We start from the raw sequence: 22,322 nt of genomic DNA on the forward strand, positions 1-22,322 counted from the left end.
CGTATAAACTTTTCGGCGGTAGTTATTTTGGGATGAGCATTGTCCCAGTCGAAAATCTGGCATCGTCCCAGAGTTGAGCTGTGACACTGCCAACGTCAACAAAGGTCAGTGTCCTAAAAAACTGGTGAAGGAAAAGTCCAGTTCTGATGATCTAGTGAGGGGCTCCGAAGGGCCTAGTTTCTGACGAACGCCTTGTTGCTATGTTGCAAAGACATAGACGTGGTGATGTAACAGGTTCGTTTATCACAGTCAAGGTTTGTAATATCGTCAATTGTTTTTAAACCACCTATTACATAAAACACTTGAACTATAAATCACAGGCATGTCAGTCCAAATTGGTTGAGGTTTTTCGTGCTGTAAAATTATTCCTCTCGTATTTTTACAGAAAGTTATGAACCAAGGACTTGCTTTGACACCCTTTGAGAATTACCATGCATTTTCAAGTCCTGACAGTATGACGAAAACTATAATAACCCATCAAATACAAAATATACAACATAGTAAATAACTTTACAAATTAAAAAAGCTACAAAATAGTAGTAATAACCGAATCAGCAAGCTGAAGTGGCAGTGGGCTGGCCATATTAGCCGAAGAACCGATAACCGTTGGGGTAAACGAGTTCTAGAGTGGAGACCACGCCTCGGCAAACGTAGTGTAGGACGTCCTCAGGCACGGTGGAATGATGACTTGCGCAAGACGGCTGGCAGAAGCTGGATGCGAGAAGCCGAAAATTGATCTCAGTGGCGTGCACTTGGAGAGGCCTATGTCCAGCAGTGGACTGCGATAGGCTGATGATGATGATGAAAAAATAGTGTCCAGTTTGGGGCTAATGATAAATCAATGTAGAAATAACAACTTCTAGAAATAAAACATAGTCACCCAATCAAGAAACCTTAGGCACAGCTTAGTAAGTTTTTTATAGAAATTAAAAAAAGAAGCTTGTATCAAAATGACCTTTGAAGCAAGAATCTCTGTCTCAAATCAATCACTTTAACACGTAGACGCAGGCCCCAGTTTTATTTTTAAATGACAAAACGTTCCGAGATAACACTTAAAAACTTAAGTGCATGATGAGCTTTAAAACTTCAGTTCTGTTCATTTGCACCATTCCTGTTACAGTACTAACTGCAAAAAATTCGTAACGTTTTTAACGCTTATAGTTAAGAGTCATACATCGTGATTTGTTGATGAGAGCATAATCTTATAAGGAATGCATCGATAATCATATCTATTTCATCACAAAATCAACCATTTTTAATTTCGCGCTAAAAAAGTAAAACCTTATTATGTCATGTCCGCATGCAACTGGCTGGCAGGAAAGCTTCAAAAGGCGTTCGATACTCGTTATTTGTAACCATGGCAACCATTCAACTGTCTTCGCATGTTGTGCTGGGAAGATAATGGAGTGAAATAATTTCGGGTTGTACCTTAAGCAGATCAATAAAAGTCGGGTAATTCAAACGAATCACGCGATATGACTGGAACGAAGGTATGCCATGTTGTCCCTTTCAATTTAATTAACATGATACCGTTTGCATGCAATCAAGTTGTTACGTCAACGCTTTCGTAGAAGCACGAAGCCCGTCCCTTGTGCCTTCATTATTAGCATTTTTAATGTCCGTGGCTTCATCCCGACAAACTACTGTGACGTTCTTGGCATAATTTATTTTACGACCACTTAAAAATGACATATTATTACTCAGAAATGTAAAACTTGCCGTCAATGTTTCAGAGTATTTTCATTTCATTCTTTATAGTCTCATAATACTAACGCATTTTAATGTTTGGGCACAAAATTGGTTCTCCGAATTGTGATTAGTTAGAAATATAGTCTTGAGGTGTAGTTGTATAGTAAGAAATCAATGCATAGCTTTTCTGCAGTAAGGGGTGGGTGCATAGTTACTATACTCCAGAATATACTACGTCACAATACACTGTTCTATTATTTATATAGGTCTAGGTGTAAGTGGTTTAGGTAAAATAGCAGTTGTATTCCATGTTGCCCACTCTACAATAGATCATATTATTTTGTGGCATGTTTTATATAATGATATCTGCACAAAGGGTTTCTGTACAAGGGGTCATTAAATGGCCAGTCATCATGATAATTCTAAAAACGAACATATTTGAATAGGAGAAAAAAGCAGCAAACCCTGCAAAAAATGGAAAAAATGCAAAAGTAAAAGAAGAAAAGAAACCTGAAACTGAGGTTGAGACTGAAGTTAAAGCTAAAGTAAAGGCTTTGGGGACTGAAGACGATGCAAGTTCTACTGGGAGTTCTGGTCCTGATACTGAATCTTCAGGTAAATTTGGTATCTCTTTGCTCCACATATACAAAATTGAAAAAAAATTGCGATACAAAATCACCAATCGAGAAGGATTGGTCACCAAAAAATGATCTTTCAGTTTTCTCAAAGAAATACTCATGTGAATAAAAATTTGCTTTTTACTCTCACTAACACAAAGTCTCAAGCCTTTTGTATTTTGATTAGAAATCTTGCAAATAATAATGGTTAAATAAGATGGGTATTAGCTTGTCAAATAATGTTAGAGTATCATGAGATCTTTATTTTTGCAGAAAGTGCCCCAAAAGTAGAAGGTGAAGAAGGAGCAGGTCAGATTGGTAACGTAGCTGCCTCAACTATCCATGTGGATAGAGACGAGTATTTAGCTGCTCATAGAGAGCTCACATTGGAACGTAACCAGCAACAAGTGCTGAACAATATTCTACATAGAAGACTTGCTGAGTATTATAAGTATGTAATTCATTTTGGTTGATCTATCTTAAAGCTGCTTCAAACTCTAGATAGCAATTTAAATATCATCCTTTAAGAATTGTACTTAAAGTAGGTAGTTTTTTATTATTATTTGAAAGGAAACAAATATATATAAGCATTTGTACTTCCAATAGGAAACCAATTGAATTCCCGCTCCCTCAAATGTAGGCACTCCGCAATAAAAATTAAATAAATAAAAGCGACACGGAAAAGCTCGGTAGACTAAAACTTTTCAACCGTAAAATGAAACTAACGGTATATTTATTTTTCTAGTCATCGTCGCGAGTTTGGCGCAAACGTCTGAAATTGCTCATTTGTATTGAAAGAAAATACTAGCCCACTGAACTGTATAAGAAAAACAAGAAGTTGTATAATAGTTTGGCAGGCGACTGTACGCGTTGTCATTTTTATGGCAGAATGCCGATATTTTTCCTGTTTATTGTAACTGTGGACAAATTACGAGAAAAGTAAACCCAAGATTTAAATAACTCATATAAGAAATTACCTGACCTGACAGTTTCAAATCCCAATTGTTATTATAGAACAAATTATTCTTTATTTTTTATTTAAGAGGAGACCAAAGTCAATAGTCATTATTTAAAATCTTGAATGTAAGAACACATGTTTTCAAAGCATTAGCCTACTTTCATAATTAGCAACGAATTGAGTGCCGATGCCGCCAAAAATCGCAAAACTATTAAAAAGTATTTTCTCTTCAGAAAACGTAAATGTGAGCACGTGTTGAAACCATTAGAAGGTGCTGTAGATATGGAAGAGAAGTACCAGCAGAAGCTATATGCTTATCAGGAACTGCAGGAGAAAGCAGAGAGGGAAATTGCTGATGTAAGATAATATATATAGAGGCTTAGCGGGTTGCTTTTTAGGTTTCATAGGGTCAGAAAACAAAGCAGAAATAGAAAGTTATTGATTAAATTATTTTAACTGATCCTTTATTCGTAATTGATCATCTCTAGTAGCATAATCATCTTTAGAATAGTATCTCTAGTGTTATAACTTCTTAAAGTTATTAACAATTTTCAAAATGGTGGTTCAGTCATGGTTGTTGATAAAGACTACTATCTAGTTAATTGGATAAATCTTTACATACTACAAGAACACATCTTTTTCAAATCAAAAACATATATTTTTTGAATATCATTTTTATTTACATTTTTATTAGATAAAAATGAAAGTGTCAGAAGTAGAACAAAAATACCAGGAAAGACTGGAGCATGCCAACACAAAATTCGATGGATTGCAACAATTGGAGAGATCCACAGGTTCAGGACTTATTTATTCTAGAAAAGGAAAGCCTATTGCAGACAAGGTAAGAACTAATTTTGTTAATGATAATTCATTTCAATTTGGCTACCAAACGATTTTCAAGTAATCCAGCGGAATTAAACTTATAAATCTTTTTTTTTTTAGACTGTTGAAAGATTTCTTACCCTTCAAAGACGTAAAAGTGAGCAGTCTTCGGCGTTGTGCCTCCGATACATACGAGCTAGGAACGCAGTTGCAGAACTCGAGGCTGTCGTGAAAAATCTGGAAACCCTAGGACCCGGACTTTATGTTTATCAATACGAACAACTCAATATTGATAACCAAAACTACAATACTAAGATTGAAGGTAATTTTTTCATTGTAATCTACTAGTGATTCAGAACACCTTCATAACTTGAGGAGAAATACCATTTACCCGCTGAACTCCAAAATACATTACTCTCAAAATTCTTATGAAAGTGACACCTCTTTTAATGGGGCTTATCAAAATAAACACTTTTTTGACAGAACGAGAAGACGAGCTCATAAAAAACCGCGCGAAATGCACAGAGCATAACCAAATCTTGGCTCACATTAGAGAAAAGATGCATCACACTGATGAGGTCATTGACTTCGCCGAGTGTGATCTTGGTGACGCCGAAATGGAATTTTATAGGGCTAGAGAAGATCTTGGCATGATCAAGGTATGCTGTTTTGGCATAGTTAATTCAAATTCAAATTCAAGTTCAAAATTAATTATTGTCGACAATATTTTGTCACAATAATCCGATGTACCTACATTTATTACCATGTATTTTTTGGAACCGTTTATCGAACATAAATAATTGTTCCAAATGAGATTTATAACATATATCTTTATTTGGGCAATGAATAGAGTCATCGAAACAAACTACGCTGGTCTCTAGAGGAAGAGAGACTGAAAGCGGGTCTGCTAACAAGAAAAGATTTACTGCGCGACTTTCAAGCTTCTATGGATGAGGTAAACTTTATTTGTAAATTGATAAAACTATTTAACATATTTAACGTTCCATTATCAATAACCGCAAATGGGTGATACTGATGATTAATTTAAAATCAACCAAGTTACCTGTTTTTCTGTGAAACGTATTACTAAGGAACACATTAAGCGACAAGAAAATTGATTCTGAAACAGCAACAGGTGAATGAAGGAAACAGTTTCCTAGTGTCGAACTTTTAAGTTTCTTTATTTTAGTATACTTTTGAAAGTCTAGAAAAATGGGGGAGCTTATGTTCGTAAGTTTTGGCATTCGGGAGTTACTACTTGGCCCCACAAACTAAACTAGGAACATTATGTGAGCATAGATCGCATTTTTCTGGATTCATAGTGAATCCCATCCTGTCTTGCAAAATAAACTAAATATTTGTGAAATTTTCTGATTTTCGTGTTAGACTAACGTGTGTCTATTTTCGTATGATCATTTTGATCCTCTTACCCAACCTTTGTCCCTAATAATTTTGCATGTATTTGGGTCGGTGCAGCATGTCTTTGTCTTCTTTACTCTTTTGTCTGACTTTCACAAAAATGTACAATGATAACAATTCGATATATCCTAGGTGGTACAACTGGGTCTGAAGAAGAAAAGTCTCGAGGCACAAGTGAACAAAGCTTCTGAAGAGTTAAGGAACGCGCGCAAGAGTGTACAGTTTCAAGCTATACGCCATCACGGGCCGGCCGCACAACATGACGATGGTGATGATGTTTCACATATGTAGACCCTTTACGCTGCCCGCCAACGTCTGACTTTTTTAGGACAGATAATCGAACGGATCTTTTTGTAGGACTACCTGACCAGGACTTTCTGACCGACTTTTTGTGGGATGTGTGCGTTTCACTATTACTTTCGGTTTGTTCTATTTTTCTCCTACAAAAAATCGGTTACCGATTATCGGCCGTGGGTAGTGATTGCGGCAAAAGGAAACATTTTTTTTAAATAATTTATATGAAATCGTATGAAACCTCGCTCAACAAATCGTCCGAATGTCGAAGAATCACAGATATGACCATTGACAGATTATATTCCTCAGCCGCTGTGACTCTTTGTAGGTAAACATCGTAAGTAATTGTACAATGGAATAGATTCAATAAATATTATTATTTTCTTGCTATTACTTTTAAAAATATTATCATTAGCTATAGGTAATCAGGTGAGATTTTGCTATTAAAATTATTTGTAAAAGAGAATACAGCTTTTTCCTGAGAATATAGACTGGCTTCCAAATATTTATGCATAGTTGTCTTTATTGCTGATTTACAAAACAGTCTATTTAATCATGTTAGAGTTGTTCTATGTATTTTATGAAGCTATTAAAATTTATATAAATATATAATGTATGTTATGTTTCGTTGTTTCAATTTGAAGTAGGTGTGAGCCTGCATGACCAATCTAGCTCAATCTAATGTGAAGGCATACGTCATGCCTTAGAGAAAGTTTCCAAAATTATCCTCATCTTTCTCTCATTTACTTCCTATCATAATTTACCAGTATAATTATTATTCTTGCAATCTAAATTAGTCGATGACAATATCTTAAGTTGTCAAAACTTCATTGATTTCCTTATCTCCAGTTTCAATAATTTTAACGGCACATTTATTTCCACCTTTCAGTTCTGTCATTTTGAATGTCAGAACTGAATGATTGTTTGAAAGAATATCTTCATTACTGTTTTGAAGGTTCTGATAATGTTACTAGGTATTTATTTTGTTTAATCCTTTTTTTCCGAAAATTTTGCATGATCTGATTTCTTGTAATTAATTAATTAGCTCATAAATAACATCTTAACCATCGACATAAATAATATCTTTAACGTTACTGCAACACAATGTTTCAATGTAATAAAGAAACCAAACAAGCAAACATTCAGAAACGAGATTGCTCCATATTACACAACGCGATCTAAACATACCCGATTTGGGATTAAACTAAAACTCAACTAAGTATTCTGCCCCAAACTATCTTTAAGGAAAATCAGCATATCCCCGTCTACTTAACATAGATACAGCTTAAGTATTGGTTAAAGTAACAATATCCTGGATTATCTGTGTGTATGGTTGCTCTATTAATAAAAGGTAGCCCCGTGGTATATGCCGAGAGGTGGGAACTTTGCAATTAGAGAACTAATTTTAATAGAAATTTCTCCTCGACCTATTTAAAAGGATGTTCTTTTTTCTCTTTATTGTTTCTAGCGAGATCTTTTATACTAGTAGGTATAAAGGAATTCTTTGGAAAACTTGGGTTCATTTTCTTATTTGCTGAAATTGACAGAATAGGTATGTACAAAATGCTGATAGAGGAATTCTCTCTTAAAATAAAACGATGACATAAAATTAGAATAAAAAAATGATTTATTATTACATTTGTTAATTCGATTATAACAAGTTAATCTATCTATTATGTCCTTGAGAACTTAAGAGTATAAGGCACTGTTGTACTATATTATTATGTTCGTCACTGACTAGTTGCACTGGTTGCATTGTCTTTTGTTTTTCCCTTCGATCATGATGATGCGTTTTTGTGGTCTGAAAGTCTGACGGATTCTGGTTGTTCGACCGTGTCTCTTGTCAATGGGCCGTGTTTCCAACCTTCTGGGTAGCCGAACTGGCGGACATCGTCCCACCATTGCTGCTTGCCGTCTGCCCAAATGCAGTAGATCACGTTTGTGCCTACCAGCACGGCAAAGCACACCCAGAAAGCAACTCGCCATTGTGCCAAGGTTGACTGCAAACAAAAAGAATATTAGTCATAATATACCTACTAATCATTTTTGCTTGACAGAAAGGGGATTTGTAGAACCCATCTTCATTCCTTTATGAAGGCCCAGAGCCAAATGTCGTTATTTGGGTCGTAAAAGTTCAAGGTTTTCTTAAATGCGGATACAATGCAAATTCCGTTCATTGTTCCAAGTTAATGGAGTAAGTGCTGTCTATTCCTGTATAACAATATTTGATTTAGATACCAGTCTCTAATGGTCTCCGGTTTATTTAACGTTACGTATGGATGATTTTTACAATGACCCATTTGGCGCATTCATAAATCTTCATCACTTTATTTCGGTATCATATTATTCTATTGCCACAGTATGTCAAAATCATAAACAACGAAAAATAAATTTCAACACAACAAATGTTTGTCCTAACAGTTCAAATATTATTGGTTTGAGTTGCTTTTATTTCTGAAAAGTATGAAAACCAGTTTATATTGATCTTTGTTTACTTGGACCTTGTTATGATTTATGTGCTGTTGTGTTCTGACCTCGAAACATTAAGATACCATCCACTTTGTTCTTCGCGATAGAAAATATTAATACCAAATTTTATTTTTAGAGCATCGTAAAATTTTATAGCCAATACGAATGAATCGAATATCTAACGTTTTGTATTTTTTAAAGCTTTTAAATGAACTATTACGTATTGGAATTGATACTTATGTAATTTATTGAATTTGTCTATGAAAATGTTTTGGTATCGATTCCATTAGTCTATCTCGTTAGTGTTGTAGTTGCATTTGAGAATTTATTTAGCAGGCACTGTTTTAGCAGTCTTCATATTATCTATTCTTCGTACATGATACATTCAGCTCTTAGCAACAAAGCTCCCGTTTAATCACGGCCACCATACCTATTTCTCTCGCTAAGCAGTTACTCTGTTCCGGTTTAGAGGAGTGCCGGAGTAATTACAGGCTTATGAGACATTTCAACTTTGTCTCGTGACTGCAACACGAGTGAGATAAGCAGCAGCGATGCTTCTTTGTACTCTGAACAGCTTTTGTTTTTCACATGTAATTTATATTTTTCTTACAGCGACTTTCGTTTTATACATACAGAGCGTATTGATTACCAATCCATCTGTTTCATGTGCCTTATCCACAACATATTGACATAATGCTTCTTACTCATAATTACTCTACCGAATATGTACAAGAAAATAATATTAATAGTCAGTATCTTTCGAAGTTATGCCAACTAGAAGGTACTATGAGCTCTGTATTTACCTTAAAATTTTATCCGTCGACCTATCGTAAACTGAGTCAAGTGAAGTAAAATGTATTCATTCGTGACGTTTTTACGAGGTACAAAGCACTTAACCTAAATAAAGTTGTGTGTACTTACATCAGGCGTCAGTAGGCCGATAAGGTAGGGTGTGATGATGCCAGCAAATGTCGATGTTGTATTCACAAGCGAAGTTAATGTCCCGGCGTAGTTGGGCGCCAAGTCCAACGCGTTAACCTGCGGGAAAGAGGATGTATTATCATTGTGTAAGGCTCAATTTTTCTCGTTGGAACCTTCGTGTTCAGTTTATCTTTGACTACCTACATTCTTTCGATTTGTTGCTGGGCATAAGTTTAAATGGATAAAGAGAGGTAAGAAGATGTTTTACTCAGATATTATGAACCTATCCTCTCCTAAAATTTAAAGGACATATAAATACGAATACGTAGGATTTTCTTGGCTAAAATAGCACAAAAGGAACATTATGTTTAAATATTTACGCCCCACAACCCCGTTATAAGAGATCCCAAACCCCCTTTCATGAACACAACAACAAATGTGTAAACAAAGAAACAATACTTATTATCTCATTCAACATGTATACCCGCTTAGATTGCAGTTACACGGGTTCACGGGCTCACAAAACCACGAAAATATTTCTCCAAGCATCATGACTTGCGATAAGACCCGGTTTGGAAATGAATAATACGGTGCTTTTTAGGCTAAGGAAAATTCTAAAAGAAACCCTTATCCAGAATACAATTATACTCTATTCTCAAGATTCAAGATATTATAGAGCCATAATAAATTCGAACTTGGTCTATTAAAGAGATTTTATTATTTCGATATAACGAGGGTTAAGTAAGGTTTTATGTAAATTTTCTTATATCTTGCCGTAACACATTTTTGCGCACCTGAAAGTTTTATTTCGAATTTTTGCTCCGCGTTTGTAAGAAAAACCCAACCTTTTTGGTCTTGAAGTAAAATTAAATTTAGAAACGTCGCCATTATTTAGCATGTTAGAAGGCATGTTACGTACCTTCATGCCGCTGTAAAAGCCTCCCATGAGGGCCATAGAGAGAACAAAGTAGACCATCGCAGCAGTTCTGTCGCAGCCGGCATAAGATGCCAGGATAATACAGATAGCGGGACCGGTAGCAGCTGTGAACGAAATTGGTACTTAAATTGTTTCACATAGGGTTCACTTTATAAAATATTCATGTACGTGATCTAACGATTCGAATTCTTAATTCCTAGTTACTTTTGGTGCTATAGATACTGATTACCGATAGTTGTGTGAATAATTCTTCCAGTCTTGATAGTGTGCCATCCCTTCTTGATGCAAACATCGCAGACCAAACCAAAGAGGAAGGAAGATATCCACATGGCTATGTAGGGCAAAGCTGTGAGGGTTCCAGTAGTCGCAATGTTGTACTTCAGGACATCGTGAGAGTATTTGGGAAGATCTGTCACCATTGTGTAGTAACCCCAGTCGTGACCGACCTGAAATCAAAAATTAGAGTGTCAGGATATTCATATGATTTTGGGCAATCATCATCATCCTCCTTCCCTGAACTGAATTGAGATACTGGCCGAATATAATAATAATTCGAACAATGCAACAGTTCACCATTATTTTTTTACGTTTATCTTCTTACAATCAAAATATATGCCTGAGAGAAATACTGTTGGAATCCGATTTTGAGGCGGAGAAATATGAAAGGCGATCTCCATAAAATAATTGCGAATCCCCGATGTTAATGATTCCCCAAATTACGTACGTCGGATCTTCGATCAATAACGCCTTGGCAACGCATTGACAGCTTAACACGCTTATATCACGCTCTCCAAGATACGTAATATTTCATCTAAATATTCCATCAAATTAAGAGCCTCATCAGAAATTCATTTGATTCACACAATATGTTTGGTATAATAGAAAGAGGTTCTCGCCTGCTTTCAAAATATGTATGTTATGTACATACTCAGATAGGAATTATTTTGATCAGTAAGTATTCATCAATATTTACCACCTTTCTACCAAGTGATGAATCAAACTATGCTCCGTGTTACTTCAATCAACATGATTATGTACAACTCTTAATATATAGAGACATACTACTAGATAGAAAAGTTCCACAAGGTATATAAACAAGACATTCAATACCGTTTCCCTAAGCACTAAGCACATAAACTATTTGTTCCGTTTGCTCCATTAATCGGCCCGCTCGTTAAGCTAACCGTAAGGGTAAAGACGCAACAGTGTCCTCTTTCCAATTTCAAACATAAATTCTCGAAGGTTCTTTTATTTGTTTAACATATTGAATTGTCCCGAAATAGCAAACGCCATTTGCATTCCAAGTGATGCGTATCGGAAGAATCAGGATATTTGCTTTTACGCAAAATTCTCGACATTTCGATCCAATAAGTGTCGGAATGGCTTTTGCTAAACTTTGTTAGCTTTGAATTTCAAACTTAGATGTCTTCGCGGGTCGTATTTAGCGTTTTTTTTTTGGTAAGATGGATAAAGGTATTCACAGGTACTAATAGCCCCTTAGTTTTTGGTAATATTATCTGTAGGTATAGCTATTAAAATCAAAGTGTCCACATGAGTCTTTTACTGTATATTTCTTTCGTATTAGTCACAGTCTTGCCGAGATATAGCGCGAGAATTGAAAAGGTATTTAGAACGAGCAGGTGAACACGAGAAAAAGACGACGTGCATCTTTTTGGTAGGTATATCGGCAAGGGTAGCATTATCAGCACAGTCATAATGTACATAAGTACATTAACGATGGTACCGTACAACCTTTGTTAAAAGTCATATATCATCATAGCAGAACCATCTCAAGTTATCGATATCCTTTCACTATTTTGACAGAAACGAATGAACACATTACTCCGTAGGTACTGTATAATCTTCATGAGTTATTCATGATTACTGTAGCCCCACCTGTCAGAAATATCCTTAGGGGCTTGTTTATCCCAACTTATTATGCTATTTTATCTAACTGAACAAAAATGATATCTATATTTGTTTTGGAATATTATATTGAAAAAAAAAACATATATGTTTTGCGTTTTGCAGTACAACGCAATTTATAATTAGACAACTAAAATTATATTCAGGCTTTGGATATATGGGCAAGAACAAGTTTAAAATAAAGCCTTATATGACTTTGGCTTTTAAAGAAAAGCACTGATAAAATCATCAATATAAATTCGATAACATCCTTCTAACCATAGCGGCATGGCTAATTTGATTTAAGCCAAATACGATTAAGGGAAACTGAGCCACACGAGAACGAGTTACATGATCTCTTCATATCCATAACTGGAGCATAACTGAACCACGCCGATACACTGGGATTGGATTAGCTTTCACTGCCCGATTGAGTGCTGAAGATAAAATATTCGTGTGACGATCTGGCGTGTTACGGGTTTGCTTTGTGGGTGAATTTTAGAGTTTTGGGAATATATGAGATTGGTTCGTTATTACATTTCTTGTTTTGTAGATTGAAACATATCTAATTTTACAATTTAGTCTGTGTCTAGATATGGTGAGGTTGTTAAAATCGAACCCGCATATTCGTACTTTAGAGGCATGACTTTTAACTTTCCTATACCTATTAAAATTTATCAGTTTAGCTTCGTGGTTAAGTTGTTAAAACCATCATCCTCCGAGCCTTTTCCCAATCATGTTGGGGTCGGCTTCCAGTCTAACCGGATTCAGCTGAGTACCAGTGCTTTACAAGAAGCGACTGCCTATCTGACCTCCTCAACCCAGTTACCCGGGCAACCCGATACCCCTTGGTTAGACTGGTGTCAGACTTACTGGCTTCTGACTACCCGTAACGACTGCCAAGGATGTTCAATGACAGCCGGGACCTGCAGTTTAACGTGCCATCCGAAACACAGTCCATGGTGTCTAAGAAATACTTAGAAAGTACATACAAACTTAGAAAAGTTGCATTGGTACTTGCCTGACCTGGGATCGAACCCGCGCCCTCATACTTGAGAGGTTGGTCCTTTACCCACTAGGCCACCACGTTGTTAAAACCACGAGGATGTAAAGGTCATTTGATAGGTAACAATAGGTACTCACCATGCATACACACATGTTTTAGCCTTGTGGTTAGCGAACCATACAAAATTGCGTAATATTTACTTAATTGGTTTCGTATTATTCTATTTTGTAAATTGCCGTATCCTGACATATAGTTTGCCTGATAAGTTATTTAATTAGGCATTTAACTATCGCTATTGTTGCCTAAATGCCTATTGAGTGTTTCCCGCTAGGACAAGTTTGTTTAAATTATCATCACATTGTGAAAACAATACCTACAAGCTTTTTTAGAAGTTCGAATAAAGATCATTATTGGCTTATGATGATTTTAAAGACATTTCACATACCAATTAGCTCTGTAAGAATTAAAGACAAATCGAAACAGATTCTTAGATACATAGTATCGCATATTACACAATACCAAGACATGTATCATAAGTAGGTATAGCAAACTTATTACAGGGCTAATCCAACATCCAAGCAGTATTAAGATCAATAGGCATCATTTAGTAAACAGCGCTTATGTACGGCCTTCATCAGCCCGTGGGCGAGACACAACGAAGGTATACGTCACTCAGAAGTGTAAGTCATCTTAAAGCGAGAAGCGAGTTCACGAATAAACTGTATAATATAGCTTTCGACGTGAGTTTACTGCTAGCAAGTTCGTGCTCAAGGGTTGCAACTTAGAATACAGTTTAGAAATGCTCGCACGCAATTTTTATTTTTTACTAGAAGCGAATCGATCAGAAGATAATACTTTGTGACTCCCACTGGTTGAATCTCGTCTTTAGTAGGTACTTGAACTTTTCGTGGTATAAAAGGTTGTCTTAGTGGTCCCAAGATTTCAAAAGTGCGAAGTTAGGTAAAAGTTATTCTCTGTTGATAAAATAACCTTCTATAAGTTTCGTATTCGAGTTTTCTGCTGTTAGGTTAAATGGACCTTCTTCCTCGTTTATTCGGGTGATTCTGTTTTATAACTCCGCCAAGGTCTCACTCATGACGGAGCGATTAAACAATATCTCATTACGTGAACGGCCTATGTTTTTAAATTGTTATCTAACTAGTGGCAAATTTATTTTAATTGGCACTAGTAGTAATTAGAGTCACAAATTATACTAGGCAGACTCGACCACGTGAAAGTATAAGTGGTATGTACAAAAATATAATTAAAATTGTCATTTCCTTTCACACTCATTGAAGGAATAATACACGGTATTTTATTATTATTATTTAATTTCTGGACTAACGCTAATAATTTGCGTCATAAAAACTTGTGGTTAGTTATCAGTACCTACAGTAAAATATTTTTTTATGTCACTGCATTACACGTTAGCCATTACATGCTTTTATTAAGAATTCTAATTTAAAAATAAAATATTGTTACCACAATTTGCAAATAAGGTCTGAAAGAATATTATGTGGCGAGTCTTAGTAATTAACAGTGTTATATTTTTTCCTCCTTTATTACAAGTTAACTATGTAGTTATGCAGCGTTGTTCATGAGTAATTGAGTTATTAATACTAGTGTGACCCACATTGAGCTCCTTCCCCTCTCTATCGTAGTCATATCAGTAACAGGAACAGCAAATCAGTAAAATGGTTGGAAATTTTCTAAAGTTCTAGGGAATTCCACGCAGTTGATATTGGGGCTGGGTATTTATGTCCGTTGCACTAAATGATGCATTATCAGGGGGATCATATTGAGGATACAAAAGATATGACGGGTATGTGCGTCCTTACTGATCCATCAAATATTTATAAAAGTAAAAATTTTGCGACATTAAAATAACATTTCAAACCGGATAAAGGAAGTAGTTCCCTCAGGTAGTGAGTGAAACCGCGGACGAAATATACATACTATAACATAATGTAAGAGTACCTAACTTTGTTTTAAGTTCTATCAGGGTATCATTATTCCCTCATGTGACAAAATAGTTGCGAAAAAATATATAATGGCGTCCAAAGCGGCTGTTCCCACTTAAGAAGATCAACAAGCTACGCAGGACATTACCGGAAAGCTCAAACATTTGCGCAAATACTAGTGCACTCTCTAGCCTTCACTCTCTTAGCCCAATGGGACGGCAATCCGATACGACCAGAGAGAAAAACTACATTTAGTAGATAAGTATACAATTATTAAAATACTTACAGCGGCCCAAACAAGTGCCCACACTGGAGCTGATCGCAAGATAGCCTTCCAGGGCACCGGGTCCTTCACATGCGCGCTCTCAGCAGTGGTCACGTTGTTGTTTAGATACGTCAACTCCTTCTTTGATATATACGGATGGCTGTTTGGTGTACTGAAGCAAAAGAGACTCTGAAATATAATAAGATTTTATGTAACACACGTATGTTCATTAAATACTATTTAAAGAAGGAACTAAATAAAGAAGCAACATTTTTAGGTTCGCCTAAGTCCGCCCTCCGCACCGTTCTCTGCATTTTGACGCTTTTACTGAATACATCAGATCAGGAATTGCTACTGGCACTAGATAAAATAATTATATCAAGGCGCATAAAACAAAAAAGAAAAGTCACTCCCAAATCCCACCAATCGACGGCAGTTCCTCATAACTAATCCGTACTATTATCCCACAAGCGGCCATAAAATGCCCATAGCCTCATCCATTAATTTATTCGCTTCAAAAATATTAAAGTACCGATTTCCCTTTATCTGTCGTGATTACGTGACCAGTAATTTTATTCACGGCTTTCTGTTTTTCAGCGGGATCCTCTTTATTTATTGGTGCTGTTACAGGGACCTGTGATTAATTGGGCTTCATCACAGTTTGTTTAGGAAATTTTGGTAATTGATGGTTTAGGATTAAGTGATGGTTAAGATCTGTTGTCGTTGTTTCTTTTTTATAAGGGATTTTGATAAGGGTGGTTAAGTAATTATGAAGTTAAGTACGGTATTGGGATCTTAATTGGTTAATTTTGTGACTTTAAGTTTAACTGTACTGTCTCTAATTTAATACTAATGTTTAAGGAACCTAACATTATATTTGCTTTCATATTGATCATCTTTCCGAACCATCTTTATGCTTCGCCAATATAACCGATTTTTAGTACATACATAAGATTCAGATATGCATCTCTGAAACTGAACGCTTCCCCTTAAATTCTTGGAACTTTGATCAACATTTTCCAGGCAACGGTTTGCAATATTCAGAACAAAATATTTGAGCTAGTATTTTCGTGGGTATTTGTATCGGAACGCCTCCTGACAGAATTTTAAACGGTTTTCATATAGGTAACGTGAAAAACGGTTGCTTTTTCTTTTACATCAGGCGAAGCCAGAGAAAAAAACACAACAGAAAAATGTGATGTCCATTAATATTAATACACGAGACCATATAGTAAAGTTAATCATAATCTACCGTAATTATTCGCGATCATATATTTATAAATCATCATCAAAATGCCGGAAGAAGAATATAAATACTCTTAGGATACATAAGGATCTTCCCTTGATAGATACGCTTAAGAGGACGAATTGGAAATTTTGGCGCCAAGGATATCAATTTTTCTCAGTAAATACAAAACGGATCAAAATACAACTTGGTTACCTGAAAGTTCATGATAAAAACCTTATTTTGTTAGACTTCAAAACATGATTAGGTAACTTTTATAACAGAGAAAAATATATCAAACATACCTCTTAAGAGATTCACATATTACGGGCAAACGGGACCGATTTAAGCCTCTTAACTTTTTAGTAGTTGAGTATATACATACTCTTTAAAATTGTGGAAGGAATTTGTATCAAATTATCATTTCTAAATAATAAAATTACAAAACCATTTTGTCGCTTACGACTTTTAGTTATAAGCTAGCGCGCGTATTGTAATCCTCGCCCCGCTCAGACGCTCCGTCCCCTCTTGGCGCCTTAGATGCGCGTGCCGGTTATGGAATTATTGTTTACCAATTCGTCGCCTTAACTAGTTGGTAATCGCTGTATGATTTGAATAAACATTACTTCCTAGGCACTGTTTAATTATTCAGTCTGACTTGCCCAGTATGAGCTCATCCCATTTAATGGATAAAACATCTGACTATGTGTTTCTTGATACAGTTTGTAACACTTAAAATGCTGGTTTCGCGACAACCTTGGAAACTAGCCTTGGTGTAATGAGTGACATGTTTTTCAAACTGACCAATGACACGCTTTGCAACTAACCAGCTGCCCAACTAGAAGAACGTCCATTAACACAAATTGGACAGTTCAATTATGATTAACTGTGCGTAATAAATAATTTCAATTAGTCACGATCCATAGTAATGAAAGGATGACAAACTAGACATTTCGGCTGTTTTTTTCTAGACATACAAGTAAAACGTGGTGTTTGAATTTTTTGGGATACACAATTTATATACCTAGTACTAAAAAAATATCAAAAAATGTATATTTCTACTTACCCAGAGCACAAACCACAGGATACCGAATCCTCCAAAGAAGTAGAACACATAAGCCCAATCCCTGCCGTCTGCTAACAATATTCCCGACATAAAGGACCCGAATATGTTGCCGATTTGTGCCCCTCCGAACACGAGCGCGCCTTGGAATGAACGTTCATGAGGCGGTACCCATCTCGCCAACATGATCATGAGAGCTGGCATTGTGGGACCCTGTTGAAGAAACAATGTGTTTAGTTTATAAAAGGTGATGGTGAGGTACACTTAGGAATACTTAAAATCTCATCTTTAATGAAGACAAAAAATCATCTCCATAATTTTGAGCGGATTCTAGAATGAAAAAAAAATTGAACATGAAAGAAAATATTTATTCCTATTATTTCGATTTCATCATAAAAATGTATGCTTGAACTCAAGTATAAGGGAATAAAACAAAGTGACAAAGACTAGAATGCATCGCGTATACTCTGGCGTACTAAAACATCAGAGAATTCTATTTTCCTTTAGCACTTCAAAGCTTTCTGTTATCCAACTTCGAGAGAGATCTTCCTTTTATAGGCGAGCTCTGTTAGATACCGACAGCTCTTGTTTTGCCTTTGAAATTCAATTCTGTCCGTGAAAAGATTTGTCTTTTCACGAACCAAGCAAATGTTTAATTAAAACTTGAAAACTCTAAGCTAGGAGTGATAAAACACACATAACTCAGACCCACTGTTATTGCATTCCGTGTTTATTTTGAACAAAGTTTTGCTTATAAATATCTCTTCCGTATCTCGTCTGTGAGGAGAAAAACTCATATGAGTTGAATAAATATCTGTCCATATTATGATAGTAAATATTGGCCTTCCATTATATTTGTCCTCATATTCAACATTGTGTCAACCTATATTCGTTCACAATACTCTGTAGCAACGAGGTCAGATACAATAAAAATAGGATATAATTCTTATGTAGTGTTTGTAAACGACTTGCGAATTATTTAGAATCGGCCGTTTCTCTCATCATTGCCGGAACCTAAGCAACAGGCGCGCGATAATTTTCTTTTTTACTCGTTCCACTATCGTATCAACTACAGCCGAGTTCATCATTTCAATTCATTGATACAACTGTGTAGGTACTAACGTGCATATGAATGAACATGCATGCATGCAAGGTTGAAAGAAACTCCTCATCCGTGACGCTTTTGCATCGATTTCATTCATGCTCTGATGCATTAGAAAACTAAGATTTTCCATTACTCGTATTATTGACTTCAAGGAATAAAGTAATGGAGCCAGGGAAGACTTTTATCGGCTTATGCAGTTCTCATGAATAATTAAACTTGCAACTGTGTCTAGTGTATAGAATAAATACCTAGGAATTTGATTATTATTCTATTACGAGAAGCTTCCTTTGAAACACCAGTATTTTTTCATATTTTCTTGTAAAAAGGATTTCAATTTCTATTATAACTGTTCTTACGCTTTTAATAGAATTTTACGTAGTTAATGAATGAATACAAGTGATTCACTCAGCTATATAATGAGAATATTTTTTCATTTTGTAGGTAGTAAGTGCAAAATTATAACCCACAGTGAGTCATCTACATATAATAAAATTATGAATAAAATATGTTACTCGTGCACGTCAGTATTCACTGAAAATTATGTACTACACTGTATGTAATACCACTTGAGTTAAGAGTATACTTTAGTGGTATCAATGTGATATCATTCTGAAATGACAATAAACAGGGTTTCGTGACATTTTTTTATTTTTAACTATGTAGCTGATCCCGCGAACTTCGTTATCGTTTAAACCTTCCCTGGCCCTCTAAAAACATTTTAAAACCAAAATGAGCCAAATCGGTTCAGCCATTCTCGAGTTTTAGTCAGACTAACGAACAACAATTCATTTTTATATATAAGACTAGGTGATCCCGCGAACTTCGTATCGTTTAAACCTTCCCTTTACCTCTACAAACATTTTAAAATTAAAATAAGCCATATCGGTCCAGCCATTCTGGAGTTTTAGTCAGACTAACGAACAGCAATTCATTTTTATATATATGAAGATAATATAATATGTATTTTGATATGAAATACCTACTCTTAAAGTCCCCAGTTAATTTTTATTCAAAAACGCGTACTTTTTTCAAAAGGTCCATATAAAATTCACGGTACAATTTCCTGTTCATATTTCCAAAATTATGAACTTCTCAAGGCAAGATCCGACAGCAATATTGTACGGGACGAAAAATATAAAAAGCTTAATTATGGTGAAAAAACGCCACCAAAGTAGGTCAAGAGTTTTTTTTTAATGTTCAGTAACAAATTGCTGTTGTTTCATCTTGAATAAATAATTTGCATTATTTTGTTTGCGCACCATTCTCTGAAACTGATAACTTGTAGTCGGCCATAATAAAAAGATAATGAACATGACCTAGATTTTTGGCGCGGAAGGAAAAATACAGGAATAAATATGTCAATAAATGTAAATAGGATTACCAGTAGGAATAAATTATGTTTGGTGTACTAAAAGGCACATAAGGTAACTGTAACTATTTCTGAAACCTTGCAACAAATGTGGAAGACCTAAGTATTATGTTTCAAGTCCTAATGTTTGCCTGTCTTATGGCCACTATTTTCGCCAGCAAAATAAACCGGTTTTAGTTAATAAAGCGATTGATTCCCAAAGCATACAGAACGTTACACGAAAATTTAAGCTCCATATTAAAAAAAAGTTTTCGTATATCCTCTAAAAACCTACATCATACTCTTCTCTAAGTCTATACTTACTTCTCCCATTCCTTGTAGAATTCGCAGTATAAACAGCCAGGTAGCCCCTCCAGCTCTGATCACCACTGGAGTCAGGAACGTGAACACTGCGGTACTTAGAAGTCCCACACCTAGAGTCCATTTTCCGCCGAATTTTTCCGCTAAATATCCACCGGGTACTTGTGTCGCCGCATATCCGTAGTAGAAGCCACTGAGAATGAGCCCTTGCGTTTTTTCGTCCCAATCAAAGATTGCGTACTGAAAAGAAAATGAATAAGGTTAGTGGGAATTTCGCAACAATCACTTATGTATAGGTAGTTAAAAATTTAAAGCCACTTAAAAATAAATGGCGTTATTTAGTCTAAGAAATTGGATAACTGATTAATCAATTGGCTTTAAATTGTTGGAGTTTTATTTTCTCCTGAAATGATACACGTACATTTTTACGTTATTCGATACATTTATACGAGTTAGTTATTTAAGTATACTATATGTAAGTAAATAGAAAGTAAAGTACTCTTTACTTTCTATTTACTGAAACTGAAACTACTGGTTCAAGTCGATACGGAAATATGCTGCATTATTTAAATCCTAAAAATATCGTCTAAATTTATACGCACTTACCATAATACCAGTCATTTACATTCGTCATGACACATATCATTCCATGCTTTGTGCACAGCCGTCAAGCAAATCTAATCTATTTTTAATTCCAGCTTAGCAATCCGTTCCGCCGTCTCAACATAATTTAAAGTCGGTATATCGGTATCTTAGAAGTACTCGAGGTGATTAATAATTGTGGGATGATTATGTTAATTTATTATTCGTAGTATGCAAGTCCCACATACTGCCTACTCGGTAGTCTTTGAATATATTTCTGTATGTGACAACGAGTTACACGGGATTGTTACTAATCAACCTTCTGCATAAGTGCAGCTATTATTAGGTGCGGAAGACTGCTTTTATAAACATGTAAATATTTTAACAGAAATAAGTCTTGTATTATTTTAAATGTAACTTGATTGATCTATCTTGACTGATGTAACTTGATTGATCAAAATCGAGCTTCTGGTCGAGTGAATGCGGGTTTATCTGTTTGGAACGTTAATTTAGATTGAATGAACTTCCTTACCAACAGACATGTTTGACATACCTACTACTTCTATATGTTGAAATTAAGAAAGTTCAGCTATGATATTCAAAGGAGAGCTATCAAAATCTTATAGCTCAGGGTAAGCTACATTATTCAGACTAACAAAGTCTCGGTGACATACTTTGTCAGTCATTGTCTTTAGAAACTAAAATATGCTCGCTGCAACATACTGTGTGTCGAACATGTGCAAGTATAATGAAGGAAGAGGTTTAATGCCAAAAAGTTAAATGCTTTCTGAATGCAAATGTGCATATAAAGTCTCTTTACACTCACTAAAGGACAGTTGAATGAGGGCAAACATGATATCATCGCGCATACTTATGTATATTTGAATAATAAATCACACAGTATGAATGAATTTTGTGCACCTACATGTGGTTTGCACATTTGCGTTTAAATATTATAAATAAACAACAGTGAATTTAAATCTTTTGGCGATATCTTCGGTCGTTGCACTGAGTATGTAGAACCAAAAGTAAGTAACAAATAAAATGCTCGTTGTATAAATTGTTTCAGTCAGTTAGTTAATTGAAGACGCTCATAACCCTGGCCCAATTAAAATATTTAACTGTTTTACATAATACTTCAAGAGCGAACAAAAAAATAATTGGATAAAACCATGTCTCATTCGTAGTACAGGAAATAGTGTCAAAGATCAACTGACCATTACAACTTTAGCCATTAAAGTGACGAGACAGCATCACCATTAACTCATTAAAACAATAAACAAACATAATAATAATTGCGCAAACAACTGCTGAAAATAATAGGCAACGAAGATTGACATATTTATTGACCCTTCAGGAGTTCCCATGGGACCTAGTTGTACGGAATCCGGGTCATGGTGCCTGAACTTTTGTGA

At 35.4% G+C, this 22,322-nt stretch overlaps 2 protein-coding genes across 2 annotated transcripts in view; one reads left to right on the top strand and one right to left on the bottom strand.

Moving 5' to 3' along the window:
• Nucleotides 1-776: 776 nt before the first annotated feature.
• On the top strand, nt 777-6,360 carry LOC124633255 (coiled-coil domain-containing protein 96). The gene is made up of 9 exons (XM_047168426.1): nt 777-1,490; nt 2,136-2,304; nt 2,580-2,757; nt 3,498-3,621; nt 3,959-4,105; nt 4,207-4,408; nt 4,570-4,745; nt 4,937-5,041; nt 5,638-6,360. The coding sequence occupies exons 1-9, from the start codon at nt 1,476-1,478 to the stop codon at nt 5,794-5,796; spliced, it is 1,275 nt and encodes a 424-aa protein (XP_047024382.1). The 5' UTR covers nt 777-1,475; the 3' UTR covers nt 5,797-6,360.
• A 1,043-nt stretch (nt 6,361-7,403) lies between these two features.
• Nucleotides 7,404-22,322, bottom strand: part of LOC124633268 (putative inorganic phosphate cotransporter) — a 29,092-nt gene continuing 14,173 nt past the window's right edge. The window contains exons 4-10 of the mRNA XM_047168446.1: nt 20,329-20,565; nt 17,555-17,764; nt 15,285-15,452; nt 10,356-10,572; nt 10,109-10,230; nt 9,190-9,306; nt 7,404-7,799 (exon numbers count right to left, since the gene is read on the bottom strand). Coding sequence (XP_047024402.1) covers nt 7,578-7,799; nt 9,190-9,306; nt 10,109-10,230; nt 10,356-10,572; nt 15,285-15,452; nt 17,555-17,764; nt 20,329-20,565 — 1,293 coding nt within the window. The 3' untranslated portion in view covers nt 7,404-7,577. The remainder of the gene's footprint in view (nt 7,800-9,189; nt 9,307-10,108; nt 10,231-10,355; nt 10,573-15,284; nt 15,453-17,554; nt 17,765-20,328; nt 20,566-22,322) is intronic.

This window comes from Helicoverpa zea, chromosome 9 (assembly GCF_022581195.2).
Source record: "Helicoverpa zea isolate HzStark_Cry1AcR chromosome 9, ilHelZeax1.1, whole genome shotgun sequence".
Lineage (NCBI taxonomy): Eukaryota > Metazoa > Arthropoda > Insecta > Lepidoptera > Noctuidae > Helicoverpa > Helicoverpa zea.